General features: G+C 48.5%; 1 protein-coding gene across 1 annotated transcript in view; it reads right to left on the bottom strand.

Moving 5' to 3' along the window:
• ENTPD2 (ectonucleoside triphosphate diphosphohydrolase 2) overlaps positions 1-16,251 on the bottom strand; it is an 89,905-nt gene extending 73,654 nt beyond the window's left edge. Inside the window, exon 1 of the mRNA XM_063936254.1 lies at positions 16,097-16,251. Coding sequence (XP_063792324.1) covers positions 16,097-16,213 — 117 coding nt within the window. The 5' untranslated portion in view covers positions 16,214-16,251. The remainder of the gene's footprint in view (positions 1-16,096) is intronic.
• Positions 16,252-25,800: the final 9,549 nt, after the last annotated feature.

Consider the following 25,800-nt stretch of genomic DNA (forward strand, 5'->3'; position numbering starts at 1 on the left):
TTACTTAATTCTGTGCTTAAATGTGCAGAAACAGCAGCTTACACGTTAAGAGCAGAATTACTAAATATTCCCTATACGTAAAAGGAATCTCAGATGCCTGCGCCCAGGACAGCCAACTGCATACTGTGATACTTGGAATCTGGCGGCGTCAGCTCTTAGATCCCGGTACATAGCCTCAGCAAATTCCGGACTGTTGCCAACTATGTTCTCAGACGGTTACTGAAGCATAGATATAAAACAATGCCTTAAATAAAAAGGAGTTCATGTATTATTTACAAGAAAGTCCGTAATGCACTTTAAGAGCGTAGTTAAATATTATTTTGCACCTAATCGGGTCATCATTGGTCCTCCTGTCCCAGCTCCGTAGCGCCGCAAATCAAGGCACTGCGCAGTAAAGGCAGGGACATGACGAGATAATCCACGCTAACATGCAGCAGGGCACTTGCATCTCCTAGAGGGGACGTAAAAAGCCAAGTATGACAGTAATACAGTGTGGGGGAGATGTATCGAACATTAGAGAAAGATCAAGTGGCGAAGCTACCAATAACAACCTATGAGCTTTTAGCGATCATCATTTATCTATAACCGTTTATAGAATCACAGAAGCTGGTTGCTATGGCAACTTCTCCCCATTATCTCTTTCAACTGTTTAATTCATCTCCACCTTTATGTATACCTACAGTATATGCGCTTCTATATATTATAATACGCTCTAGCCACTAAATGACTTACTGTATGAATAATATATCGAATAATCAATTATTGAACTCTGTACATAAATCTGAATTGTGCGGTACTATGTTTTAGGTAATAGCTTAACTAAATAACTAATTAATCCAAATGTTTTTCATTCAGATACCTGGATGTGTAATTTGAGTATTAATTGTAAATACATTTTGTGTTTTTGTTTAAAGGAATGTACTGGTATTATTTTTAAATATATTTGGTAATGCATGTTTTGGTAATAAGCAACTCTATACTTACCGCTATTTCACAAAATGTGGCCTGGCGTCGAAGCTGGGTATCCAGCATGCGATGGTGAGACTCGGTGACGCAACGACGCGACGTAAAGATCCATCGCATCCGCCGATGCTGCATGTAACAACATGCCTTAGGCCGTGGAATCGTCCCATTGGTCAATTCAATAAACAATGGCCAGGAACGACGGATCAGGTGTACACACTCTAGAATCTGCACAACAGATTGTTTTGATCAGCGGTGGAACAATATATCAAACACTTTGGGGGGTATTCAAATGTTTGAAAAGTCGGTTGGGTGTCTGTTTTTTCCTATGTAATAGAAAGGAAAAAACAGACACCCAACCAACTTTTTGAATATCCCCCTTTATGTTACAGTGTGTACCCAGCTTAACACGGTCTAGTGGTTGAGCATTGTAGGTTGTCAAATAAAAAACCCCCCACACATTTAGCCCCTATTGTCGGGTGGTTTGGACATTGGGCCTAATTCATATTTGTATGCAACAGAGCGATTATGGTCGTCACAATGCACATGTGCCAAGGTGCCGCTGCAGTCCCGCTCGCAATAAGGACACTGCTGCAGAATGATTGACAGAAAGTGGCCGTTTGCAGGTGCTACGGGGGAGTTTATGGGTAGAGGTTGGGAAAACGTAGGCGTTTATCTCCTGATGGCTGCGTGTTGAATTAGGCCCATAGTACAGCTGGTATCCGGACTCCAGGTCGACACCAAGTGGTCGACATGGACAAAAGGTCGACGCGAGTTTTTCCAATTTAAATTTTTTTTTTTCTTTTACTTTTTCATACTTTACGATCCACGTGGACTATAATTGGAAACAGTAACCTGCCCGGAGCATGGCGAGCGAAGCAAGGGGACCTGGTGCACTAATTGGGATTCCTGGTCACTGTACGGAGAAAACGACACACACAAAAAAAACATTAAAAAAAACTCATGTACACCTTGTTCATGTCGACCTAAGGTGTGTCGACCAATTGGTGTCGACCCCGAGTCCCAGACCCATACAGCTCTAGTATGTATTTGGTTTTCTCCACAAAAATAAGGTGTGTTTCATTAACATGTACATGAGTCTGACTACAAGAGTGGCTCATTTTTTCATAGGATTTTGATTCAAGCTGCTATTAACAGTTTGCTAAATGGCATACCATTACCATGACAACCACAGACACATGGCACAATCGAGTAAGTAGAGGCTTTGTACAGAAGCTTGGTGACGGACTGACTTATTCTCAGGGGCAGATTTATCATTCAATACTAGCAGGATATTCCCGGGGGGGGACCACAACATGGAGGGACTGCAGCAGATATCTACAATATCTGCCGCTGTACCTCTATTTCCAACTGCAAATGCATCTCTATGGGGGCTGCCGCGCAGGTGGATTTACCAAGCGATTCCGGAGCTTGGCCACAACCAGGGGTGTCCTAAGAGCGGTGGGGGTGGGGCCTGTGTGCAGACTCCAGATAGGTCCCCTCCTCTCCACGGCACCTTAGGCTCCAGCATTGTGCCAGTCTACTGTGTATGCGCAGGTATCCGGAAACATGGCACCCACCATGGTCTGGAGACAAATTTGCTACTGCGCATGCGCAGCGGGCATTTTGGAAGTGATTTTTTTTGCAGCAACTGCTCCGGCTGCAGCGACTGTCGTGGGCCCCCTGGAAAGGCAAGTATGAAACAACACGGGTGCAGTGCGTGCAGTGTGGGCCCTCCCTGGACCCAGGGGCCAGTGTGCGCCTCACACACTGCACCCATGATAGACATGCCTATGGCCACAACAGGTAATGTCATCTCCAGATGGCATTATCCTACAGTAGTAATTGGCTACTTTTTTACAAATTAATCTGGAGAGGGAACATCCAGATCCCTCTCCAGAATAATTTGCAAGAAATTAGCCTATAGGCTAAAGCCAAGAACCAGCGTAATAGCGTTAAGCTACTTCCATCTCTACGGTCTAATCGGAGCCAGTCACCTGGCAAGGGACAAATAGAAAATTTGGGTGAAAATATAAATTTTACGTTGCAGCTTGGGAAGGGGGGGGGGGGGGGGGGGGGGGGATCTGTGTGCGACAACAGTAGGCCTGTTCTGTCCATGGCAGCCCGCCCACTATCAGATTTGTACGTAGACCAACCGGTTTGCATTTAACTCTAAATCAGGGTCTAAGCGCTTGGGACTTTTGTCACAATTGAATTGAGATAAAAGTCGCACATGATGCGACTTACTCGTTTAGGTCATCAGTCTTTTTTCAGGTTAGTGTCCATGTCACACACCGCTACTGTAGCGTTCCTCCCAGGATGAGGACAGGGCGCCTAGGTGCTGGAGCAGGTGGCGCGCGCTTGAAAAGGGGGGCGGTCCGGCCCCTCAACGTCACTAATGGGGGCATTCCCATTCGTGGCATCACAGATGGAGACATGCCCAGCATCTATTGAGGTGCTAGACTTCCCCCAATCTCTCCCTTTAATGTGAATAGATGGCATGCGCATGGCATCTAGTCACACAGCGGCAGCATGGCAGCGACCCGCTAAAGGGGAAGGCGCAATTTGCCCTTTAAAAATCAGGCAGGGCACGGCGCCCTGCTAAAACAGCCTGGTGTGAAGACTTCTGCGGCATGAAAAGCTCAGTAGTTTTCATTGTACTTGTACAGAGCGCAATCATAATGCAAATAAGATGCACATTCAGTACAAAACCGGGCAGAGGTAGGCATGGCGCAGCTTGGGTGTGGTATTGAAAGTCAACAGTAACTAGGTCGACAATGTCTAGGTCGACCACTATTGGTCGACAGTAACTAGGTCGACAGGGTCTTTTAGGTCGACAGGGTCTTTAGGTCGACATGAGTTTTTAATGTTATTTTGGTGTCGTTTTCTTCGTAGAGTGACCGGGAACCCCAATTAGTGCACCGCGTCCCCTCGCATGGCTCGCTTCGCTCGCCATGCTTCGGGCATGGTGCCTTCGCTCCGCTACCGCTTCGCTCGGCACAGATTACCGTTCCAATCGTAGTCCACGTGGATCGTTAAGTATGAAAAGGTTAAAAAAAAAGAAAAAATTGTGAAAAACTCATGTCGACCTTTTGACCTGTCGACCTAGAACATGTCGACCTAAAGACCCTGTCGACCTAGTTACTGTCGACCAATAGTGGTCGACCTAGACATTGTCGACCTAGCTACTGTCGACTTTCAGTCCGGATCCCGTGCAGCTTAGCTGCTTTTTCTTTGATTGCGTCAAATGGTACTATTTAATAACAATAAAAAAAGAATATACAATATATTATATTATATATTTCACCTCCGTCCTAGCAAGAATGTGCCAAACTGTATCTGTAGCCTCCGCAGTGTGCTAGAATGACGCTCCCTGTGTGCACAGATGCCGTGTCATTGGTAGCAAGGCGCCCTCATAACCCCGGCGTAGCACTGTCCATTTATTTGGACTATCTGTGAGACGCTCCGGCCTGGACACGCCGATTATTCCGACTCCTGAAGAGGAACGCTGTATGGCTTACGGAGTCATAATTACTAAACAAAAGCCCCTTTCTTCTCTGGCAGCACATGTCCTATAATCTACAGGGCCAGCTCTGGAACACTATATTGGTTTTAAATGAAGTTTCCATTACAATGTGCCCCTTAAAGGGGAACAGTCACCACTACAATTATATATTTTTTATTATATTAATAAAAAGTAAAACAATTTAGCAATTTTCTCTCCATCTCTATGGGGCTTAGTAATTAACGTACTAATCGCAATATGCATGCCTTCCGAGTCGGACGCACCTGTATGGCTGTGGCATTCTGCTTATAAGTTTATGTTAATAGAATCCGCCCCTGTATACTAAATACCGGTGTGACTGCGCGTAGAAGCCGTGAGCACACTCGCGACATTCCCACGAGATAGAAGACTGTAGTACGATGGCACGGTCACCACCTCGTTACCTTCAGCTGCGCAACAGTCCCGATCCATCTTCAGAGAATGTTGGGAGGTATGTAGACGTACTACAGTAGTTGTTAAAACACGGGATGTACTAACAGTAAAATGTGGTGAAACATCAGAATACGACCGTTTTCTGAGATTTGCCGTACATCCCACACCTAGAGGTGGAAGGGGGTACTTCTTCAACATCAATACATGAGGGGGTAAACATTTACACACGCAAAAGAAGGAAGGTGTTAACGCGGGGGGCATACAAAAAAACATGGCGATAGCGGCTTTAGAATCATTTATAGACATCAGTTCTAGGTAAAACGTTTTAGACGTAAGGCGAGATCTTCAGAAACATTTTTGAAATTGGGGAGATAAGGGGGCACTTGGTAAACCTTTAGGGGCAGGTGCCCAAATGAACAAGCGCACTTTTGCAGAGCGTATCAAGAGCATAGCTCCCTCCCTCCAGCCAGAAAGTCGGCCAGTGTGGACAAGTTTCAGCGACGGCGTGAAAACAGAAACGAGAGCAAATTGTTGGCCGTAAGGGTAAATAGGCCTGTTATCAGATCTTTAAATAAAGGTAGCCTGCTCACCATGATGCGAAAAGGAGAGAGGAATATACACATTTAGGGGGAGATTTACTGGAGATTAATGGGCCTATTTATCACCAGCGGCATCCAGGATGCGGATGACAGGTGATAAAATCGCCCAAACTCGCACTGCGATAATTGATTACATCGCAGGGATGTATCCATTATTGCATACAAACGACAGATCAAAAAGATCAATATACTCACCAGTCCAAGGAGCCGATTCGCGCTGCTTCTGCTGGGCTGTCCGGCGCCGAATCCCGTGCGCTGCGGTGACCCCCGATGCTGTAAAGTGCGCTGCCGCTTTGCAGCATCACTTTACTGCACCGGGGTCACATTGCAGCACATGGGGGACCCAGCGCCCGACAGCGCTCACCGGAGAGCAGACATCGGCTCTCTGGACAGGAGAGTATGGGTTTTGGGTTTTTTTACTGTTTACACTGTGATCAGCTTGTGGGTCCATCGGACACTCATTGCTGATCACTCTGCCGGGTCCCTGCTCAGCTTTCTCTGCCAGGGGCAAATGGCACATTATCGCAGTGCTGCCCTGTGAACTCGCCAGCCTGAGCTGGTGTTATCATCACAGGGCACACTGCAGTGTTTTTTCACATTTTTTTTTTAGTAAATTTGGCCACATCACATTTCCCATTATAAGTATGGGGAACGCGATGTGGGTTAATAAAAAAAAGTGAATTAAAGGGTTTGGAGCAGTTTTTCATGAAAACTGCCCCAAATGCCCTTTAATACATTCAGGTGATACTTAAATAATGTGAAAAGGGTGTGAAAACAGAAAACACCCTTTTTCACGTTATTTTAGTCAAAATAATGTTAATAAATAGACCCCCTAAAAGAGATGAAGCGGAGAGAGATCAAGCACCAACCAACTTCTGTCATTTTACAGGCTGTGTTTGAGAAAGGGGGGGGAGCTGATCAGCTGGTACTTTATCTCTCTCTCCAAGCTTTGATAAACCTCCCCCTTATTTCTGTGCATGCAATTAACGCGGGCTCGTACACACCTCTGCTGCTTAGGGGGGGCCAATTCAATGGTGGCATGTGTCTCCTGCTGGCTCTCTGACGGAATCAGCGTCTATTGGAGCTATTCAGTTGTTGCTCCGATAGACGCCCATTAGCCATGACAGACATTTTTCCCCGCAACCCCCCACCCAGAGGTGCGAGATAAATGTGTTAAAAACTCCGGCATTTGGGCATCCAAAGTGCCCAAACCCAGACTATGGATGTCCATTCAGGCTTTTTAGCCGGGTTTAGCCACGCAAAGTGGCTAACAGGCTCCTTAACAACGGGGATCTGATCGGAGCAACAATAGAATAGCTCTGATAGACGCCCAAAACAAGCACAAAAACAACTGAATCGGCCCCTTATACCCCTTTCAGATAGAGAAAAGAACCCGGTAATTTTCCGGCTCCTGAAGGGTCAACCCGGGATTTTTTTCTGTCTGAAAGGGTCAACACAGGACTGAGTTCCCGGGAATTCGACCCAGGAATTTACCTGGGTTTTTCCCGGCTCTTACACGGGTTGCCTGCTGTCTGAAAGGGTCCGACCCGGTATATTAGAAACGGGTCGCGGCTGACAGCGCTTATTGGCTGAGCTGGCGGGGCACTGGCAATTGGCTGAGCAGCAGGGTCTCTCTGATTGGCTGAGCGGGCGTGGCACTGGCGTCTGAGGTCATCATTGTGCTGCAGGGGTGATGGAGGGAGACAGCATGGCGCACTGGAAGGAGGAAGAGATGTGTGAAACAGCAAAAAACAACAATAAGTCAGAAACTCCGGGCTACTCGGCAGTAACTCGTCGGCCATGGCTAATGCAATGCTGTGATCAGTCACCACACACTTTTCATGGGGTGTGGTTCATCAAATCGACAGTGTCTAGGTCGACAATGTTTAGGTCGACCACTATAGGTCGACAGTCACTAGGTCGACATGGATGGAAGGTCGACAGGGTTTCTAGGTCGACATGAGGATTTTTTTTTTTTGGGTGTCGTTTTCTTCGTAGAGTGACCGGGATCCCAAATTAGTGCACCGCGTCCCCTCGCATGGCGAGCGAGCTTCGGGCATGGTGCCTTCGCTCCGCTACCGCTTCGCTCGGCACACTTTACCGTTCCAATCGTAGTCCACGTGGATCGTTAAATATGAAAAAAATCAAAAAAAGAAAAAAAAAAAATGTGAAAAACTCATGTCGACCTTTAGACCTGTCGACCTAGCACATGTCGACCTAGAAACCCTGTCGACCTTCCATCCATGTTGACCTAGTGACTGTCGACCTATAGCGGTCGACCTAAACACTGTCGATCTTCAGACCGGATCCCCTTTTCATGACCTCATCTCTGTGTGCCATAAAAAAACAGTCCATTTTTTATGACACACAAGTCTATTGCAGGGCTGACACGGGTTCTGTCTGAAAGGGGTCGACCCCGGAATTTTCCGGGTTCTTTGTGCTGTGTGAAAGGGAGTGAGGGACTGTAACCCGGGTTTTTCCTGGGAACACAAACCTGTGAAAAATCCGGGTTTTTTAGATTTTTCTGTCCGAGAGTGGTATTAGAGAGGTGAGGGGGGTAAAGAACCAACCATCTTCTATAGCCTGGACAGTGATCACTGCAGATCCAGATGTTGAATGGTCATACTGTGAATTTACTGCTTTTGTTAACGGTCAATGATCGGCAGATACCCGTCCGGCAGGCGGGGGAAGGAAGGATGATAGGGACAGCAAATGACAATGGGACTCAGCAGAATACAGTTTAACAACACCTCTTTCTTCTACTACAGGGAATCCCTATTCACAGATTCCCACAGACACATGCCATTCAGTATGTAGCACTATACACTGCCAGAGGTCCGACCCTAAATGATATTATTATTATTTCTGTCCAAGCGGCCCCTTGCCTCATTATTATTTATTAACAGTTACTATAATTTTACGCAGCACTTTACAGAGAATATGTCAGTCATGCGCATTAGGCTCTGCCACCAGTGGATCTTACAATCTATATTCCCTATCACATAGTCACACAAACTAGGATTATGTTTTGGTCAGAAGTCAGTTTATCTACCAGCATGTTTTTTGGAGTGTGGGAGGAAACTCATACATACATGGGGAGAACATACAAACTCCACACATACATGACTGGTAATTGAACTCATGACCTCGGTGATGCGCGGTAGTAATGCTGACCACTACACCATCCGGGCTTATTAAATGCATCTATAACCAATGTGTATATGGAATATTTTGTAAATGGAAGTCATGACGCAATGGAACATATTCCCAGGTAAAGCGGGCACAAATAAATGCGGATATCTGCCAGTTTTCATAGTCAGCTGCATCTATGCAACCGCGCAGCCTCCATCCATCCACTTGCCTTTGCTCACCCCTCAGTTACGTCTACATGCATAATCCTGCCATTGCAGACAGTAAACATGTATATGTATTGGGTGATGCGAAAAGAAGTTCTAACATGGCAATAGGGTTTTTCACCCTTTTATATCCTGTAATCCGAGTGCCGGGAAGCCGCTTCTATTTGTAAACAGGGATGGGTTTGTACAAGATATGGTTCCCCTGAGGATATATTGCATCCGCCCCTATGCATGACAAAATGGATTATGTCTTACCAAATAAATGAAAGAATTATAGATATAGGTCAACTTATTATTAGCTTTTAAAATATTTTAGTACAATACATTTGCCAACATTTAAATGGGGTCCTCCTGGAACTCCCAGAGGGGTAAGTTCTAGTGGGGAATAACAGGCGCTATGCACCGTGAATTGCACCATATCAGCCACACACCCCTGTACAATTTGCAGCAATGCGCAGTGAGGTGGTGCCATAATGACTGTTCACTGCAAACCCCCTCATCAAGCCCCCACACATTGGGGAAGGCTCTGGTATAGTAGCGTTAACATTACTGCCTCACAGGGCTGAGGTTGTGAGTTCAATTCCTGTCCAATATGTGTGGAGTTTGTATGTTCTCTTTGTTTGGAAATGTGCTCCACCTACCCCAAAAGCATACTGGGAGATTAATTGGCTTCTGACATCAGATATCTTCTGAGGGCCACCATAAAAAACGCCCTGGTGGTCCTCAATATTAAAATATCTCGCAATTATTTTTGGATAAATATGTGTATAGGCGAAATCAGCTCCCCACTTTAGATCAGCCAAGGATATGCTTAGAGAAAAAGCAGCTCTTCTGCACTGGGGCAAAAATGCATTAATTGGCCCCTCCCACCATGGCGATGCAAATCAGATTCTCAAACAGCAGAGGTGGAGCCTAATTATGCAAATCACGTCATTATGACCCCGGCAAACTTTACAGGAAAGAAGACGCATCCAGGAGGTTGGACTACTTTCCCGGGAGGATTCCCCAAAATTCCCTGACAGTTGGCAAGTTTGATTTTACAACTATTTCAAGAGAACAGTTAAACCTTCCCAAAAATAGGCGGGGACATGTCACTATGATACAAATTCCATAATCTAGCCCTGCCTACCTCAGTGAATTCCACGTGGGCAGAGCAAAAAGCCAAATGTTCTACCACATCTACCCGACAACCCAACTTGTGCTGTTGTAACTTCAATACTTCTTCTCTTATATCCCTTTTCAACTAGCTTTTTAAAACACGGGTAAATGCGCGGGGGTGCGCACCATTTACCCGTGTTTTTCCCTAGTGGAAAAGGGTCCCCCGGCAAATTCCCGGATCAAGTGATCCGGGAATCCTACCCGGGTAGCTAGCCGGGTTGAACATGTGTTCAACCCGGCTAGCTGTCTAGTGTGAACGGGAGCCGCGTCGAGGCAACACGGCTCCCGTTCACTGTGTATGGGAGGGCGGCGCTGGGAGATCATGTGATCTCCTAGCGCCGCCCCTGCCGCGTCACTAGCCGCGTCAACAACCCGGCAATTGCCAGGTTGGTGAGCGCTGTCTGTAGGGGGCTGTAGCACGGGTCGCACCCGTGCTACTGTAGTGGAAAAGGGGTATTAATCTCCCAAAAACCAATGCATGAGTAGTAGGCAAGTAGCTACGAGTTAGTTTAGAGATCAAGGGGTTTATTCATGAAGCAGTGAAAAGTGTGGAGAAGTGAGCCTGTGGAGAAGTTGCCCATGGCAACCAATCAGCTGCTCCGTACAATTGTATAGTATGCAAATTATAAAGTTTCTTCAATGCTGATAGCTTGCCATGGGCAACTTCTCCACACTTTTCCACTGCTTCATGAATAAACCCCTATGGGAACTATTTACTAAGCCTTGGACGGAGATAAAGTGGATGGGATACAGGGGTCTATTCATGAAGCAGTATAAAGAGGGTAGAAAAGGATCAGTGGAGAAGTTGCCCATAGCAACCAATCATCCTTGAAGAAAAAGCCTTTATGAAGTACATTCTATTAAATGTAAGGGAGTTGCTGATTGGATGTCATGGGCAACTTCTTCACTGCTGTTTCTTCACTTTTTTCACTGCTTCATGAATAGACCCCAAAGTCCCAATCAACCAGCTCCTAACTGTCATTTTTCAAACACAACCTGTAACATGACAGTTAGGAGCTGATTGGAGGTAAAGTACCAGCCAACCACTTTGGGCTGTATTCAATAACTGTCGGAAGCTGCCGTCTTGTCGAAAAGACGGCAGCTTCCGACAGAAATAGGTCGGAACCCCTTCCGACCTATTTTTGTCGGAAGCTGCTGTCTTTCCGACAAGACGGCAGCTTCAATAGGACCTGATTTTTTCAGAAAAGTCGGGAATTCCCGACTTGTCGGAAAACACGTGGATCAGCGGAATAGCTGCCGATCCACATGCTTCTGTCGGAAATGGGGCCAAATCCAACAGGTTTTGGCCCCCTTTCCGACAAACTCAATCCGACTTGAAAAGAAGTCGGATTGAGGTGAGGAGACAAGCGGGGCTGTAGGGGAAGCAGAGATCGGCGGCCGGCAGGGGGAGCTGGCTGCGGGGGGGGGGGGGACATGTCTGCGGCAGCAGGGGAGAGGTGCTCCCCCTGCTGCCCAGCTTACCCCCGCCGCCATCCCGCTCACGCCCGCCGCCATCTGCACTCCTGGCGCTGCTGGCAGCGCATCCGCAGCCGCTGACAGCAGCAGCCGTCCATCGAATAGGGGTTGTCGGATCCATTCCGACAACTGCATGTCGGAATGGTTCCGACTTTTATTGAATATACCCCTTTGTCTCCATCCAAGGCTTAGTAAATAAACCTAGATTAAAGTCATTAAATGTCCGGTTGACCAGACAGTCTGGAAAACAGATATTACACACAAAACAACCCCAGGGCGCACTTGTCGGATCGCTTGTTGAAACTTTTAATGGGGTCTTAGATCATGACCACATTCTGCAAATAGATCACAGCTATTATTACTGACGTTATTAGACAGATATGCAGAGATCCCATTGTGCTAGTTACAGGCCCTGTTATCAGTACAGATAGGAAGCTATTGATAATATACTAGCCACTAGATTAAGCAGATTCCTATCACAGTGTATTCATTTACATCAGGTTGGTGGTGTGATGAGCAGGCAGGTTAGAAGTGAACAGATCTTCAAACAGATGTGGTAATTTACAGAGTGGAGAAAAGAGCGGTGTCTTCGGGCTTTAACACCCGGGGCTATTTAATTAGAGCCCCTTTTCCTTGCCCAGTAAATTGGCCCACTGTTGCACGTTACCCCATAGAATCCGGGATACGTTCTTGGGCCCGCGGGTTAATACGTTCGCGGCTCCCGCGGTCAGGCTCAAAAAGAAATCCTTGTTATCTGCAGCCTGCGGGTCTAATTGAATAACCCCGCTGCTTCAATTAGCACGCAGTAAATTGCTAATTGAATTCCCCCCTATATATGGACTTCAAAAACACCCAGTACACTTACTGCCTTTTTCTGCATAACCCAGCACATTATCCGGGTGTTAATCAGAGCAAATTATGGAGTAATGTATCAAGCAGTAAAAGGAGTTGAGAAGAAGTCGACCAGCGGAGAAGTTGCCCATGGCAACCAATCAGCTTTGAGGTAACACTTATCAAGTAAATTATATTAAATCATAGGTAGATTCTGATTGTTGCTATGGGCAACTTCTCCACTCGCGCTCCTGAAATGCCTAGAACTTGTCAGACTTCCTGGGTCCATGACAAATGCATACAAATCTGAAGCCCTGAACACAGTGGTAACCAAACTGAGTCCTCAAAGCACCTTACAGTCAGGGCCATGGAGAGCTGGGCTGGGCCCGTGTACTTTTCAGGGGCGTGGCCTAATTGTGGGCAGTGTCCACACCCCCTTCAGGAAAACAATTAGGAAAATAAATATTTGCGGGGCTGCAAGCTGAACACAGGGGCGCCGTGAGACCCCATGTTCAGCGAGCAGAGGAATTTGCGCCTCTCTGGCAAGTACCACAGTGTGGGGGGATGATGGCGGACCCGTGCCTCCAACGAGAATGGGCTTGTTGAAAATAGTACCCCCCCTTGGCAGCTCTGTTTTCCGTCCAGGTTTTAAAAGGACACACATGTTTGAGCACAGATGGTTAAATCAAATTGTCTGAGGCACTAATTAAGCTACCTGTGCTCAAGAATGGATATCCTTAAAAGCTGGACTGTTATGATGCCTTGAGGACCAAGTTTGCTAAAGTGCAACTCTGACTTCACTGGAAGTCCTTTACAATTGCCTTGGGCTTCATCTCTCACACAATACTCTATACAGCAAATTACCAATACATGTAGAGGCGTCAGAAGGAAGGGTGTAGTATGGTATGCCGGCGGTCGGGCTCCCGGCGACCAGCATACCGGCGCCGGGAGCCCGACCGCCGGCATACCGACAGTGTGGCGAGCGCAAATGAGCCCCTTGCGGAATAAGGGTCGGTATGCCGGCTGTCGGGATCCCGACAGCCGGCATACTGAAGACCACCCCAGAAGGAACAATGAGTTATAGAACGTTCTTTATAGAAATGACTTGGTAGGGTAAACATCCCAAAGCTGACACAGAACAGAGACACAAGTAAGAGGACGGTCTACAAGTCCCATCAGTGTGGTTCCCTTTATTAGCTGCCCCATAATCTCATATCTGTAAGCGCAATGGTAGCTCGGGCTGGAATATTTGGAAGTCTGGAACAAAATCCCCCTCGCTTCTTACTACAATCCATAAACCCTTCTGATACGCCTGTCACATTTCAGATCCTGGAAGGATGGTCAAACAGAAGGTTGTCCATAGGAGCCAACCTTCTCCATGTCCTCTCTCAGCAGTTCAGTTTCACCAATGTAATACACCACTGCCTGCCCTATGTACAACAACACACATTAGGACCACAATCCTCAGATACAAGACTGCTGTGGAACTTCTTAGGACTTCTAATCCAACTAAGAGAAAGAACAAGAATAGGAGAGGATGGAAATATATACTGAAGCAGAGCGGATATTCATGTGCAAATGTTGTCCCAATGCCTAGGCGGCCAGCCAATGAGTTATACCCACACTGCCGAGGGCAGCCAACCAAATGGGGGATAGCCCCACTGCCGAGGGCAGCCAACCAAATGGGGGATAGCCCCACTGCCGAGGGCAGCCAACCAAATGGGGGATAGCCCCACTGCCAACCAAATGAGGGATACTCCCACTGCTGGGTGGCAGCCAGGTTATCCTGTTTTATTGTTGGGGTAACCAGATACTCCAAATATTTCCAGTAATACAAAAAATATAAATAAATACATCAGGCTTAAGCTAGGTACACACCTATACAATTCTCCGCCCGATTACCCGATATCGGGTGATCAGCCCAACGCTTGTATAGGAGTGCACGCACGAGTGTTAGCCGATAAACAGTTAAAACGCTCCGGCAACTGTTGGGTCGGCAGTCGCTCCTTATGTGCCGTTAAATATTTTAGATGCCGACCTCCGGATCCCATAGAAGAACCTACACACTGAGCTATCGCTAGGGATCAAGTTGGGTACACACTGCTCTGCCGATTTGGAACATTAGACCCAATCATCCGACCGATCGCAAAAAAGGTGTGTACCCATCTTTATACCAGTACAAGAATAACTCCATATCAGACACTGCCTGGTAATGATGGCACCACATACTGTACACTAAGCAAATCCTGGTAACGGAGTCATCCAAATATTGACTGATGACAGTGGTACTCCACATACAGGGAGTAACTGCAACACCACCACCATACAAACCAGTATCTCTAACGCATGTTCCATAAGTACAGCCGACAATCCCTAACATTGCACAGCGCTTGTATTATACACCACGCCTTGTGTAAGAGCAGCAAACATGAGATAAATCAGTTATTCAGCTACTGAATAATGCAACATGCTGCGGGTACCCCCTCTTTATAGATCTGTCAGGGGGAGCACAACCAATTACCCAGAGAAATTATACTGATTTCTGCAGCTCCATCCATCAGACCCAACCCATCATACAGAGATTGTCTATAAGTAGCTCTCGTGGAACTACAAGACCCAGCAAGTGACTCTCTGCAAGGAATACAGTAAAAGTACACATCCCAGCAGGACTTGCTGGGAATTACAGTGCGCCAGCAGCTGGAACAGGAGGCTGTACAATGCACACACAGGCTCAATGCTAACTCCCACAGAAAGCATGCACATGTATTACTATTATAGCAGCCATCCCTGGACAGTGCACCAATAAATAGAATATACAGCTGCGGCTCCTCATTCCCTACTGTGCAATAACCCAGGGCTGCAGCTCAGTGCACACTCACCTAGGGCTGCAGCTCAGTGCACACTCACCGAGGGCTGCAGCTCAGTGCACACTTACCTAGGGCTGCAGCTCAGTGCACACTCACCTAGGGCTGCAGCTCAGTGCACACTCACCTAGGGCTGCAGCTCAGTGCACACTTACCTAGGGCTGCAGCTCAGTGCACACTCACCTAGGGCTGCAGCTCAGTGCACACTCACCTAGGGCTGCAGCTCAGTGCACACTCACCTTTGCAATGCACACTCACCTAGGGTTGCAGCTCAGTGCACACTCACCTAGGGTTGCAGCTCAGTGCACACTTACCTAGGGCTGCAGCTCAGTGCACACTCACCTAGGGCTGCAGCTCAATGCACACTCACCTTTGCAATGCACACTCACCAAGGGTTGCAGCTCGGTGCACACTCACCAAGGGTTGCAGCTCGGTGCACACTCACCAAGGGTTGCAGCTCGGTGCACACTCACCAAGGGTTGCAGCTCGGTGCACACTCACCAAGGGTTGCAGCTCGGTGCACACTCACCAAGGGTTGCAGCTCGATGCACACTCACCAAGGGTTGCAGCTCGGTGCACACTCACCAAGGGTTGCAGCTCGGTGCACACACACCAAGGGTTGCAGCTCAGTGCACACTCACCTAGGGCTGCAGCTCAATGCACATTCACCTAGGGCTGCAGCTCAGTGCACACTCACCTAGGGCTGCAGCTCAGTGCACACTCACCTAGGGCTGCAGCTCAGTGCACACTCACCTTTGCAATGCACACTCACCTAGGGCTGCAGCTCAGTGCACACTCACCTAGGGCTGCAGCTCAATGCACACTCACCTAGGGCTGCAGCTCAGTGCACACTCACCTAGGGCTGCAGCTCAGTGCACACTCACCTAGGACTGCAGCTCAGTGCACACTCACCTTGAAACCTGGGGGCTCCCGCACCTCCTTACCAGGCAGGGCCAGCAGCAGTATCCCGATCACCCCGATCAAGCAGAGGAGGATGGGCACGACCACGGAGAGCAGCTTCTTACCCATGTCTGTAGCACTATAACAGCTGTGAGACTGCCGGACCCAGCTGCAGCTCTGTCTTACCGGGGGGAGGGAGGGGGGAGGAGGCGGCCAGGCCGGGCCTCTGCTGCTATTGGACGGGAAGGTGCATTATTAGCTGGTGGGGCTGGAAGTAGGTGGGCTGGCAGCTGCAGGCAGGGACAGGGAGTCAGGATAGCCCTGGTGTCTGCTGCCAACGGTGTCTGACACAAGTACCTGCACTCAGGGTTGGTTCTAGCATCTACCCTGCACTCAGTGCCTCAGCTCATGTACCACAGACACATTCCCACATACTGTACAGCAGGCTTATCATATAGGTGACTGTAACACATATAATAATGACTTATATAGAAAGCCAAATGATCCATCTGTGCAGCTGCCTTCCTATACATCTAGGTATGACTATATATATATATATATATATATATATATATACACACCCACACATACACACATACCCACACCCACACCCACACACCTACCTCCTAATACAGTGCTTCTCCAATCCAGTCCTGTGGCTATACTAGCTGTGTACACATTAGATGATTTCCAATGGATCAAAACGAGAAATCGCTCAAACCGTCCAATGTGTACTCACTATTGCACGTCCCCCACGGGTCGTTTGTCGCATCTTCAGATCTGCTGTACATGCAGCCCAATCTGTAGAAGTGGCTGACGACCCTATGCGATTGGATGCGGCGAGGGAACAATATATTGTGCGGTTGTTCCCCAGAATATGCAGTGTGTACGGGCCGCACGATATATCGTTCCGCAACATCCGCCGTTGGCTGGGTACCCAGCTTAACAGTGCATCTTTTCAAATGGGCCCTACACACTGGCCGACATGACTGCACGATATGAACGATCTCATTCATTAACGAACGAGATAACGTTCATATCGTGCAGTGTGGAGGCTCCAGCGATGAACGGTGCTCGGCCCCGCGCTCGTTCATCGCTGGTCCCCCGTCGGCTGTACATGCAGGCCAATATGGACGATCTCGTCCATATTTGCCTGCACTTCAATGCAGCCGGGTGACGGGGGGAGTGAAGAAACTTCACTCCCCCCGTCACTGGCCCCCGCCACCGGGTCGCCCGTCGGCCGTATCCGCCGTCGGGCAGCTCGGCGGCGGATCGGCCAGTGTGTAGGGCCTATTAGTCTTCTTGCAGAACCACAAGTGAAATTATTAGCTGCACCTGTGGATGTTTAAAAAGTGCCAGTCAGTAATGAATACACCTGCGCAATTGGGACAATTTCCCTTCTCCCCGGACCACCACAGACTGCCGGTACACACTTCTCCGATGTAATGAATGACGGAATGAGACTTTGTTTCATCCTTCATTACACTGCACTGGGTCACATGTGACATCTTCTGGTTGCGTGCATCACAGCCAAACAGAAGATGTATGCGCCCCGCGGGAACGCACAATTGGGCAGAGCCGTAACTAGACTTTTTGGTGCCCTGTGCCAGAGAAAGCCTATGCTATGATGCCCCTTCCCACATTATACTGTATACTGTATATAACACATTTATAGAACACTGCAAGATAATGGTTTGGAAACAAATCCTCTTTATAGCACATGCATGCACTTAACTTGAGAGCTCGTTGTTCAGTTATAATACCCCTTATTAAATAACACATTTCAATACACTGCCATACCCAGGATTTAAACCTATAACCTGTTGAATTCTAATAAAACACCCTACTCATTTGTTACTGCATAAAAACTATGAACACTTATGTAGTTACTGGTACTATGTAAAAAAAAAAAAAAATCAGCATTGCAATTGAGCAGATCAATGTAGTGTGCAGCCACACATCCAATCTCCTGCAGCCGCACACTACATAGATCTGCTCAGCGGTGATCATTTTTTCACAGAATACAAGGTAAGCTTCAAATAGTTAGAATTCTCTATTCTAGAATTATCTACCTTTCTATGCAAGGGCAGATAGCTCAATGAATAGATTGTCTGACTGCAATGCCACACGCAATTGGTTCAAGTTCCGGTTATGTCAGCATCTTGAAATGTAATAAAGGACAGTGTGACTGAATAACAAAGAAATCTCAAGTTGAGTTCATGAATGTTGTATAAGTATTAGCGAGTAATTAAAACAGATAATTGACAAGTGCTGCCAACAGAGCCCCCTACCCTGCAGCGCTATGTGCGGTGCCCCCCCTGCACACACCTAGTTACGGCCCTGCAATTGGGTATACACAACATGAATGATTTGTTGCTGCGATATGGCAAATTGTGCTGATATCGTCCTGATGTGTACCTCCCATGAGGAGGGTGAACAAACAGGAGCTGAACTGAATTATATTGACTGTTCACTCTAATTAATAATAATGAATATACCTGCTGAAACGATGGTAAACAAATGCCTCCTAACGTTTCCTATTTTGGTGGAATAATTCCTCATTGCGGACTCAAAAGACACTGGGTTTATGATAAACTGGGCGGAGATTAATGACAGAGTGGGCGTATTAGTGTGGATTAGGGGTGGAGTTTATATTGCCCCGATTGTGCAGGTTTGAATGTGTGAAGGTGTGCAAACATGATTCAGACGTACAAAGGTGAAACTGGAAATAAATATATGGCTATGACTCATGGTAAATATGTATGTATGTGCCAGGTACACTGTGATATAATACGTTCCAACATGGCACCTGAGCTTCGGTTGTAGAGAATATATTGGGACATATTTATGAAAACCTGTAAAACTGATAATGATGGTATTACCTGCAGCAGCCAATAAGATTTTATAAGGTGCCAAATGAATAGAGCTATAACTCCCTGACTGGTTACTAAGGACAGGGTAACACCATCTTTTTTATTTATTCCGTATTACTTAATTTTAGGAAATCACGCATGTCAGCCAGGACAGATAGGAACATCAAATGCTTATTTGCAATTATTTCATGAATGCAGCTTTTACTATGCAAGCATGTAGTATACAACGTGAACTAATTACAGTGGATCCATTTCTATCACATACATAGGTTTATCCATCCAGCTGTTAATCTACAACAAGTCTCAGCATGCCCTGACACCAAGAGCAGAACTATAGTGGGTGCCATTGCTGAAGGATTAGTGGACCCTCCACCGGGGCTGCCTCCCCTACACCCAGCTCATATTGGCACTGTGTGGCAGGGATGTGTTCAGCATCCCAGCGGTCGGGCGGGATGTCGGCAGTCATGTGACCGACGCCAGAATCCTGACACCACTCAGAAGACTGTCAGGAGGTCGACATCCGAAGGTGAGTATCGGGGTTTAGTGTTAGGGTTAGGGCCTGGGGGAGGGAGGGAGAGGGTTAGGCAATCGGGGGGGGGGGGGGGGGGGGTTAGGGTTAGGCACTGGGGGGGTAGTTAGCCATAGCCGCCACCCCTCCGGGATCCCAACACGGGTGAATTGCAACCTACAGCATTTGACCAGTGCAGGTGTTGTAACTTCAAACATGCCAGCAAGTAACATTTCACCTGTGTCAGGGATTCCAGCACCATCTGCGGAATACTTGCAAACTTCCTGTTTATTGAGCAGTCCTCGCACCCACGGAAGAGTGACCAGTTCTCCCACATCCCACCCACTTCCTGGTGAAGCAGGCAGGATGAGGAGATTAGACAGCATTGAATAGAGGGGGCGGGGCTAATGATGTGACAGCCCGTTCAGCAGGACAGTCCCGTTTTTCTAGGACTGTCCCTGCGTGGGCCGCAGTATCCTGTGGTGGTGGGGTAAGATTTGGGGGAGCACACACATCGGGTAAGGAGTGGGTGAATAGATGCCATGCACGACATCCATTCACACTGCTGGGAGAGTCTGGGGGCAGCCAAGTATCTTGGAGAGTGGTGGGCACGCCCCCACAATGACAGGCATGGGGGTGCCGCAAAGCTCTGCCCCCTTTTCCCGAGGCTCTACCCCTTTTTGCTCACGCTCTCTGACACCAATGTTGGGAGGTATGAAGCAGTGAAGATAAGTTGCCTATATTAGCAACCAATCATCTTTGAGGTAGCATTTGTCAAGCACATTCTATAAAATGATAGGTAGATGCTGATTAGCTGCTATGGGCAAGAGGTAGAAGCTGATTGGCTTATATTCTCCACCTATCCACTTCTCCACTTTTTTACTGCTTGATATAGCAAATGCGTTATTTCTTTAGAATAACATATTCCAGCTTGTTGGAAGGGCTTGTCACACTAGGAATGGCTATTAGTGTGCTCAACATCGATGGTGCTACTGTGAGCAGCCATCGATGGCAGCAAACTGTTTTATGGAGGATCATCAGTGGTTTCACCCACCAATGGTCATCCTTCCTCTTTCACTGACTGTTTCACAGGCCAATCAGAACCTGGCTTTCACCATTAATGGTAAACATATCCATCATTGTACATCAGCCATCAATGTTTTTAATCCACCGATGATCGATGGCCATCCCTGTGTTACACCACCATCCATGAGGCATAACCATGCTCTTGTTTGGTCAGGTCCCCTTTTTCATGGGCTACCCTTGACCGGGATTCTCTAATAGTGGGATGTATGCTAACATGTAATTTATGAGAGTGTCTTGTGGGTGCACAAATGCCAAACATATCTAGCTAAAGATAAGAGAGATGGCAGCAATTCATATCTAGCCCTGGCTGGATTCCACAAAACATTTGCTCCGTTATCGGCAAGTATTTATCATTTCTGAAAATATTATGCAGCACTGTACTCTTACCAAGTTCTGCTGAAACCGATAACCTGTCAGTAAGAAATTAAAGATGTCAGTATATAACCTGAAACCTCTCTCAGCACCAAATTTATTGTACCGTTCACCCGGCGATGGTTTTGGGTCAGTATGAGTTAGGAGCCCGCATTTATATCCCTACAATAAACCTACCTTTTTGCGGTATTTACCATCTCAGGCCGCCGTAGTAGTTGGGAAGAAACCGATGGAGAGGGAATAAATGGTTTCTTCCGGGGCAAGATGACCTGTAGGCTCCTTCCAATTGTCTTGCTTAAAGTGTTTCCCATCCCATCTGCACATGTGTAATACTAAGCAGTGATGCGAAACGCGTGTTGTCATTCTATGTTATAAATTGACCCCGCAGGGTGCTGTTGCTAACACTACCCCCTTGTGACCTTTCCCATAGCAGCAGCTAGTGTGATGGAGCATTTCAAATGGTGTTACGCGTTTCACCAAGCAGCTGAGAGTGATGCATCAAGACACAGAACGGAACATACAAGGGCAAAGTCCATGCAGAGCAAAAATGATAGGAGACTGCCGTGTGGAACAGTGGCAGAGACTACTTACTGTGGACATAATTGGTTATTTTACATATATTCCATTAATAACGTCTAAACATTTTACCATAGTATGAGGGCTAAATATTTCTATGGGTTTATTTCCCACACAGATTAGCGGCAGTGGAGCTGGGACCATGGAGGGTTACGTGACTGGTGGGGAATGTAGTTGATGCACCATGTAAAAGTGCTGGAGGGTGACGTATGTAATCCAGGCCTGGACAGGCGGTTACTGGAAGCGTGAGGACTGATGATTGTCTTAGCAGATGGAAACAGATCTCTCACACTGATTTATTTCTAGCAATCCCCCACACAATATAATAGATTTATAGTAACCACTTTAACCGTACTTGGGGAACTTGTTATGCAATAGGAGATATGATGAGTTTATCGGTTATAGTATACTGCCAACAGAAATCATGTAAATATTTCTTATGCGGAATAAGTGTATGTACTGTAATAACAGAACACAGAGGATGTAGTTGGAATCCCGACGGAGAGGATGCCGACAGTCAGAAGACCGGCGCCGGAATCCCGACAACTGACAGAATGCAGACACCGGAATCCTCACTCCAGTAATAACAACAGCCGGAATTCCAAGTGTAAGTATGGCGGAGAGGTTTAGGGTGAGGCTGTGGGGAGGGGAGGGAAGGGGGGTTTGGGTAAGGCTGCAGGGTGGAAGTTAGGGTTAGACACTAGGGAGAGGTTAAGGTTAGGCTGTGGAGGATGGCGGGTTAGGTTTAGGCTGCTGGAGGGGAGGGTTAGGGTTAGGCACTAAGGGGAGGTTATGGTTAGGCACTAGGGGGAGGTTAGGGTTAGGCACTAGAGGGAGGTTAGGGTTAGGCTGCGGGGGGAGGTTTAGGGTTAGACTGCGGATGATGTAGCGTTAGCAATAGGATGTGGGAGGGGAGGGAGGGTTAGGCTTCAGGGGAGGGTTAGGGCTAGGCTGTGGGGGGAGTGTTAGGGTTAGACACTAGGGTAAGGCTGTGGAAGGGAAGGGAGGGTTAGGCACTAGGGGAAGGGTTAGGGTTAGACTGCAGGGGAGGTTAGTAGGGTAAAGCTGCAGGGGATGAAGGGTTAGGGTAAGGCTGCAGAAAGGGAGTGTTACGGTTAGGCACTAAGGGGAGGGTTAAGTTTAGGCTGTGGGGGAGGGTTGGGGTTAGGCAGCGGGGGTTGGAAGGTAAGGGTTAGACTGCGGGGGGATGGAGGGTTTGGGTTAGGCTGCAGGGGGATGGAGGGTTAGGGTTAGGCTGCGGATGATGTAGGGTTAGGTGTAGGATGTGGGAGGGGAGGGAGGGTTAGGCTACGGGGAGGGTTAGGGCTAGGCTGTGGGGGGAGTGTTAGGATTAGACACTAGGGTAAGGCTGTGGGAGGGAAGGGAGGGTTAGGCACTAGGGGAAGGTTTAGGGGTAGACTGCAGGGGGGATTAGTAGGGTAAGGCTGTGGGGGATGAAGGGTTAGGGTAAGGCTACAGGAAGGGAGTGTTAGGTACTAGGGAGAGGGTTAGGTTTAGGCTGTGGGGGATGGAGGGTAAGAGTTAGGCTGCGGGGGGATGGAGGGTTTAGGTTAGGCTGCGGGGGGATGGAGGGTTAGGGTTAGGCTGCGGGCGGATGGAGGGTTAGGCTGTGGAGGGCAGGATTAGGCAATAGGGGGAGGGTAAGGGTTAGGCTGTGGAAGGGCAGGGTTAGGGTTAGACACTAGGTGGAGGGTTAGGGTTAGGTTGTGGAAGGGCATGGTTAGGGTTAGGGCAGGCACTAGCTGGAGGGATAGGTTTAGGCTGTGGGGCAGGGTAAGGCTGCGGGGAAGGGAGGGTGAGGGTTAGGCTGCGGGGGATGGAGGGTTAGGCTGTGGAGGGCAGGGTTAGGCACTAGAGGGAGGGTTAGGGTTTGGCTGTGGGAGGGCAGGGTTAGGGTTAGGCACTAGGTGGAGGGTTAGGTTTAGGCTGTGGAGGAGGGTTAGGCTGCGGGGAAGGGAGGGTTAAGCTGCGGGGGATGGAGGTTAGGGGTAGGCTGCGAGAAGTTATGGTTAGGCACTAGGGGTAGGGTTAGGCTGCAGGTGATGGAGGGTTAGGGTTAGGCTGTGGAAGGGCAGGGTTAGGAACTAGGTGGAGGGTTAGAGTTAGGCTGTGGAAGGGCAGGGTTAGGCACTAGGTGGAGGTTTAGGGTTAGGCTGCGGGAAGGGAGGGTTAGGGGTAGGCTGTGGAAGGGCAGGGTTAGGCACTAGGGGTAGCGTAAGGCTGCGGATGATGGAGGGTTAGGGTGAGGGTGTGGAAGGGCAGGGTCAGGGTTAGGCACTAGGTGGAGGGTTAGGGTTAGGCTGTGGGTAGGGAGGGTTAGGGGTAGGCTGTGGAAGGGCAGGGTTAGGGTTATAAACTAGGTAGAGGGTTAGGCTGCGGTAAGGGAGGGTTAGGGTTAGGCTGTGGAAGAGCAGAGTTAGGATTAGGCACTAGGTGGAGGGTTGGGGGTAGGCTGCAGGGTGATGGAGGGTTAGGGGTAGGCTGTGGAGGTTAGGGTGCAGGAAGGGAGGGTTAGGGGTAGGCTGTGAAAGGGCAGGGTTAGGGTTAGGCACTGGGGGAGGGTTAGGGTTAGGCTGCAGGAAGGACAGGGTTAGGCTGCAGGAAGGAAGGGTTAGGGTTAGGTTGTGGAAGGGCAGGGTTAGGGTTAGGCACTAGGTGGAGGGTTGGGGGTAGGCTGCAGGGGGATGGAGGGTTAGGGATAGGCTATGGAGGTTAGGGTTAGGCACTAGGGTTAGGGTTAGGCTGTGGGAAGGGAGGGTTGGGGTTAGGCACTAGGTGGAGGGTTAGGCTGCAGGAAGGGAGGGTTAGGCACTAGGTGGACGGTTAGAGTTAGGCTGTGGAAGGGCAGGGTTAGGCACTAGGTGGAGGTTTAGGGTTAGGCTGCGGGAAGGGAGGGTTAGGGGTAGGCTGTGGAAGGGCAGGGTTAGGGTTAGGCACTAGGGGTAGCGTAAGGCTGCGGATGATGGAGGGTTAGGGTGAGGGTGTGGAAGGGCAGGGTCAGGGTTAGGCACTAGGTGGAGGGTTAGGGTTAGGCTGTGGGTAGGGAGGGTTAGGGGTAGGCTGTGGAAGGGCAGGGTTAGGGTTAGAAACTAGGTGGAGGGTTAGGCTGCGGTAAGGGAGGGTTAGGGTTAGGCTGTGGAAGGGCAGAGTTAGGATTAGGCACTAGGTGGAGGGTTGGGGGTAGGCTGCAGGGTGATGGAGGGTTAGGGGTAGGCTGTGGAGGTTAGGGTTAGGCACTAGTGAGAGGGTTAGGCTGCAGGAAGGGAGGGTTAGGGGTAGGCTGTGAAAGGGCAGGGTTAGGGTTAGGCACTGGGGGAGGGTTAGGGTTAGGCTGCAGGAAGGACAGGGTTAGGCTGCAGGAAGGAAGGGTTAGGGTTAGGTTGTGGAAGGGCAGGGTTAGGGTTAGGCACTAGGTGGAGGGTTGGGGGTAGGCTGCAGGGGGATGGAGGGTTAGGGGTAGGCTATGGAGGTTAGGGTTAGGCACTAGGGTTAGGGTTAGGCTGTGGGAAGGGAGGGTTGGGGTTAGGCACTAGGTGGAGGGTTAGGCTGCAGGAAGGGAGGGTTAGGCACTAGGTGGAGGGTTAGGGTTTGGCTGTGGAAGGGCAGGGTTAGGGTTAGGCACTAGGTGGAGGGTTAGGCTGCGGGAAGTTAGGGGTAGGGTTAGGCACTAGGTGGAGGATTATTATTTATTTATTTATTATTTATTACCAGTTATTTATATAGCGCACACATATTCCGCAGCGCTTTACAGAGAATATTTTGGCCATTCACATCAGTCCCTGCCCCAGTGGAGCTTACAATCTATATTCCCTACCACATGTACACACACACACACATTCACGCTAGGGTTAATTTTGTAGGGAGCCAATTAACCTACCAGTATATTTTTGGATTGTGGGAGGAAACCGGAGTACCCGGAGGAAACCCACGCAAGTACGGGGAGAATATACAAACTCCACACAGTTAGAGCCATGGTGGGAATCGGATTAGGATCAGTGGTGCAAGTATGCGGGTACGTTCGGATACGGAGTACCCTTAAGAATTTGGCAGCGGGTACGCAGTACCACCTGCCACAAACTTTGCCATTGCCACAATTATAATGTGCCACAAAGCAACAAGACCATGGTGCTTGGCAGCATGACGGCTCCTCCCACTTTGTCAGGGTTCCTGGGAGTGCGACAGTGGCTGTATTTTCCTGTTATAATGGAGGCATTACTATATATATTTCTATTATACTGGAGGTATCACTATATATTTTTAGCCTTGCCTCCAGATTCCCC

Source organism: Pseudophryne corroboree, chromosome 8 (genome assembly GCF_028390025.1).
Source record: "Pseudophryne corroboree isolate aPseCor3 chromosome 8, aPseCor3.hap2, whole genome shotgun sequence".
Taxonomy (NCBI): domain Eukaryota; kingdom Metazoa; phylum Chordata; class Amphibia; order Anura; family Myobatrachidae; genus Pseudophryne; species Pseudophryne corroboree.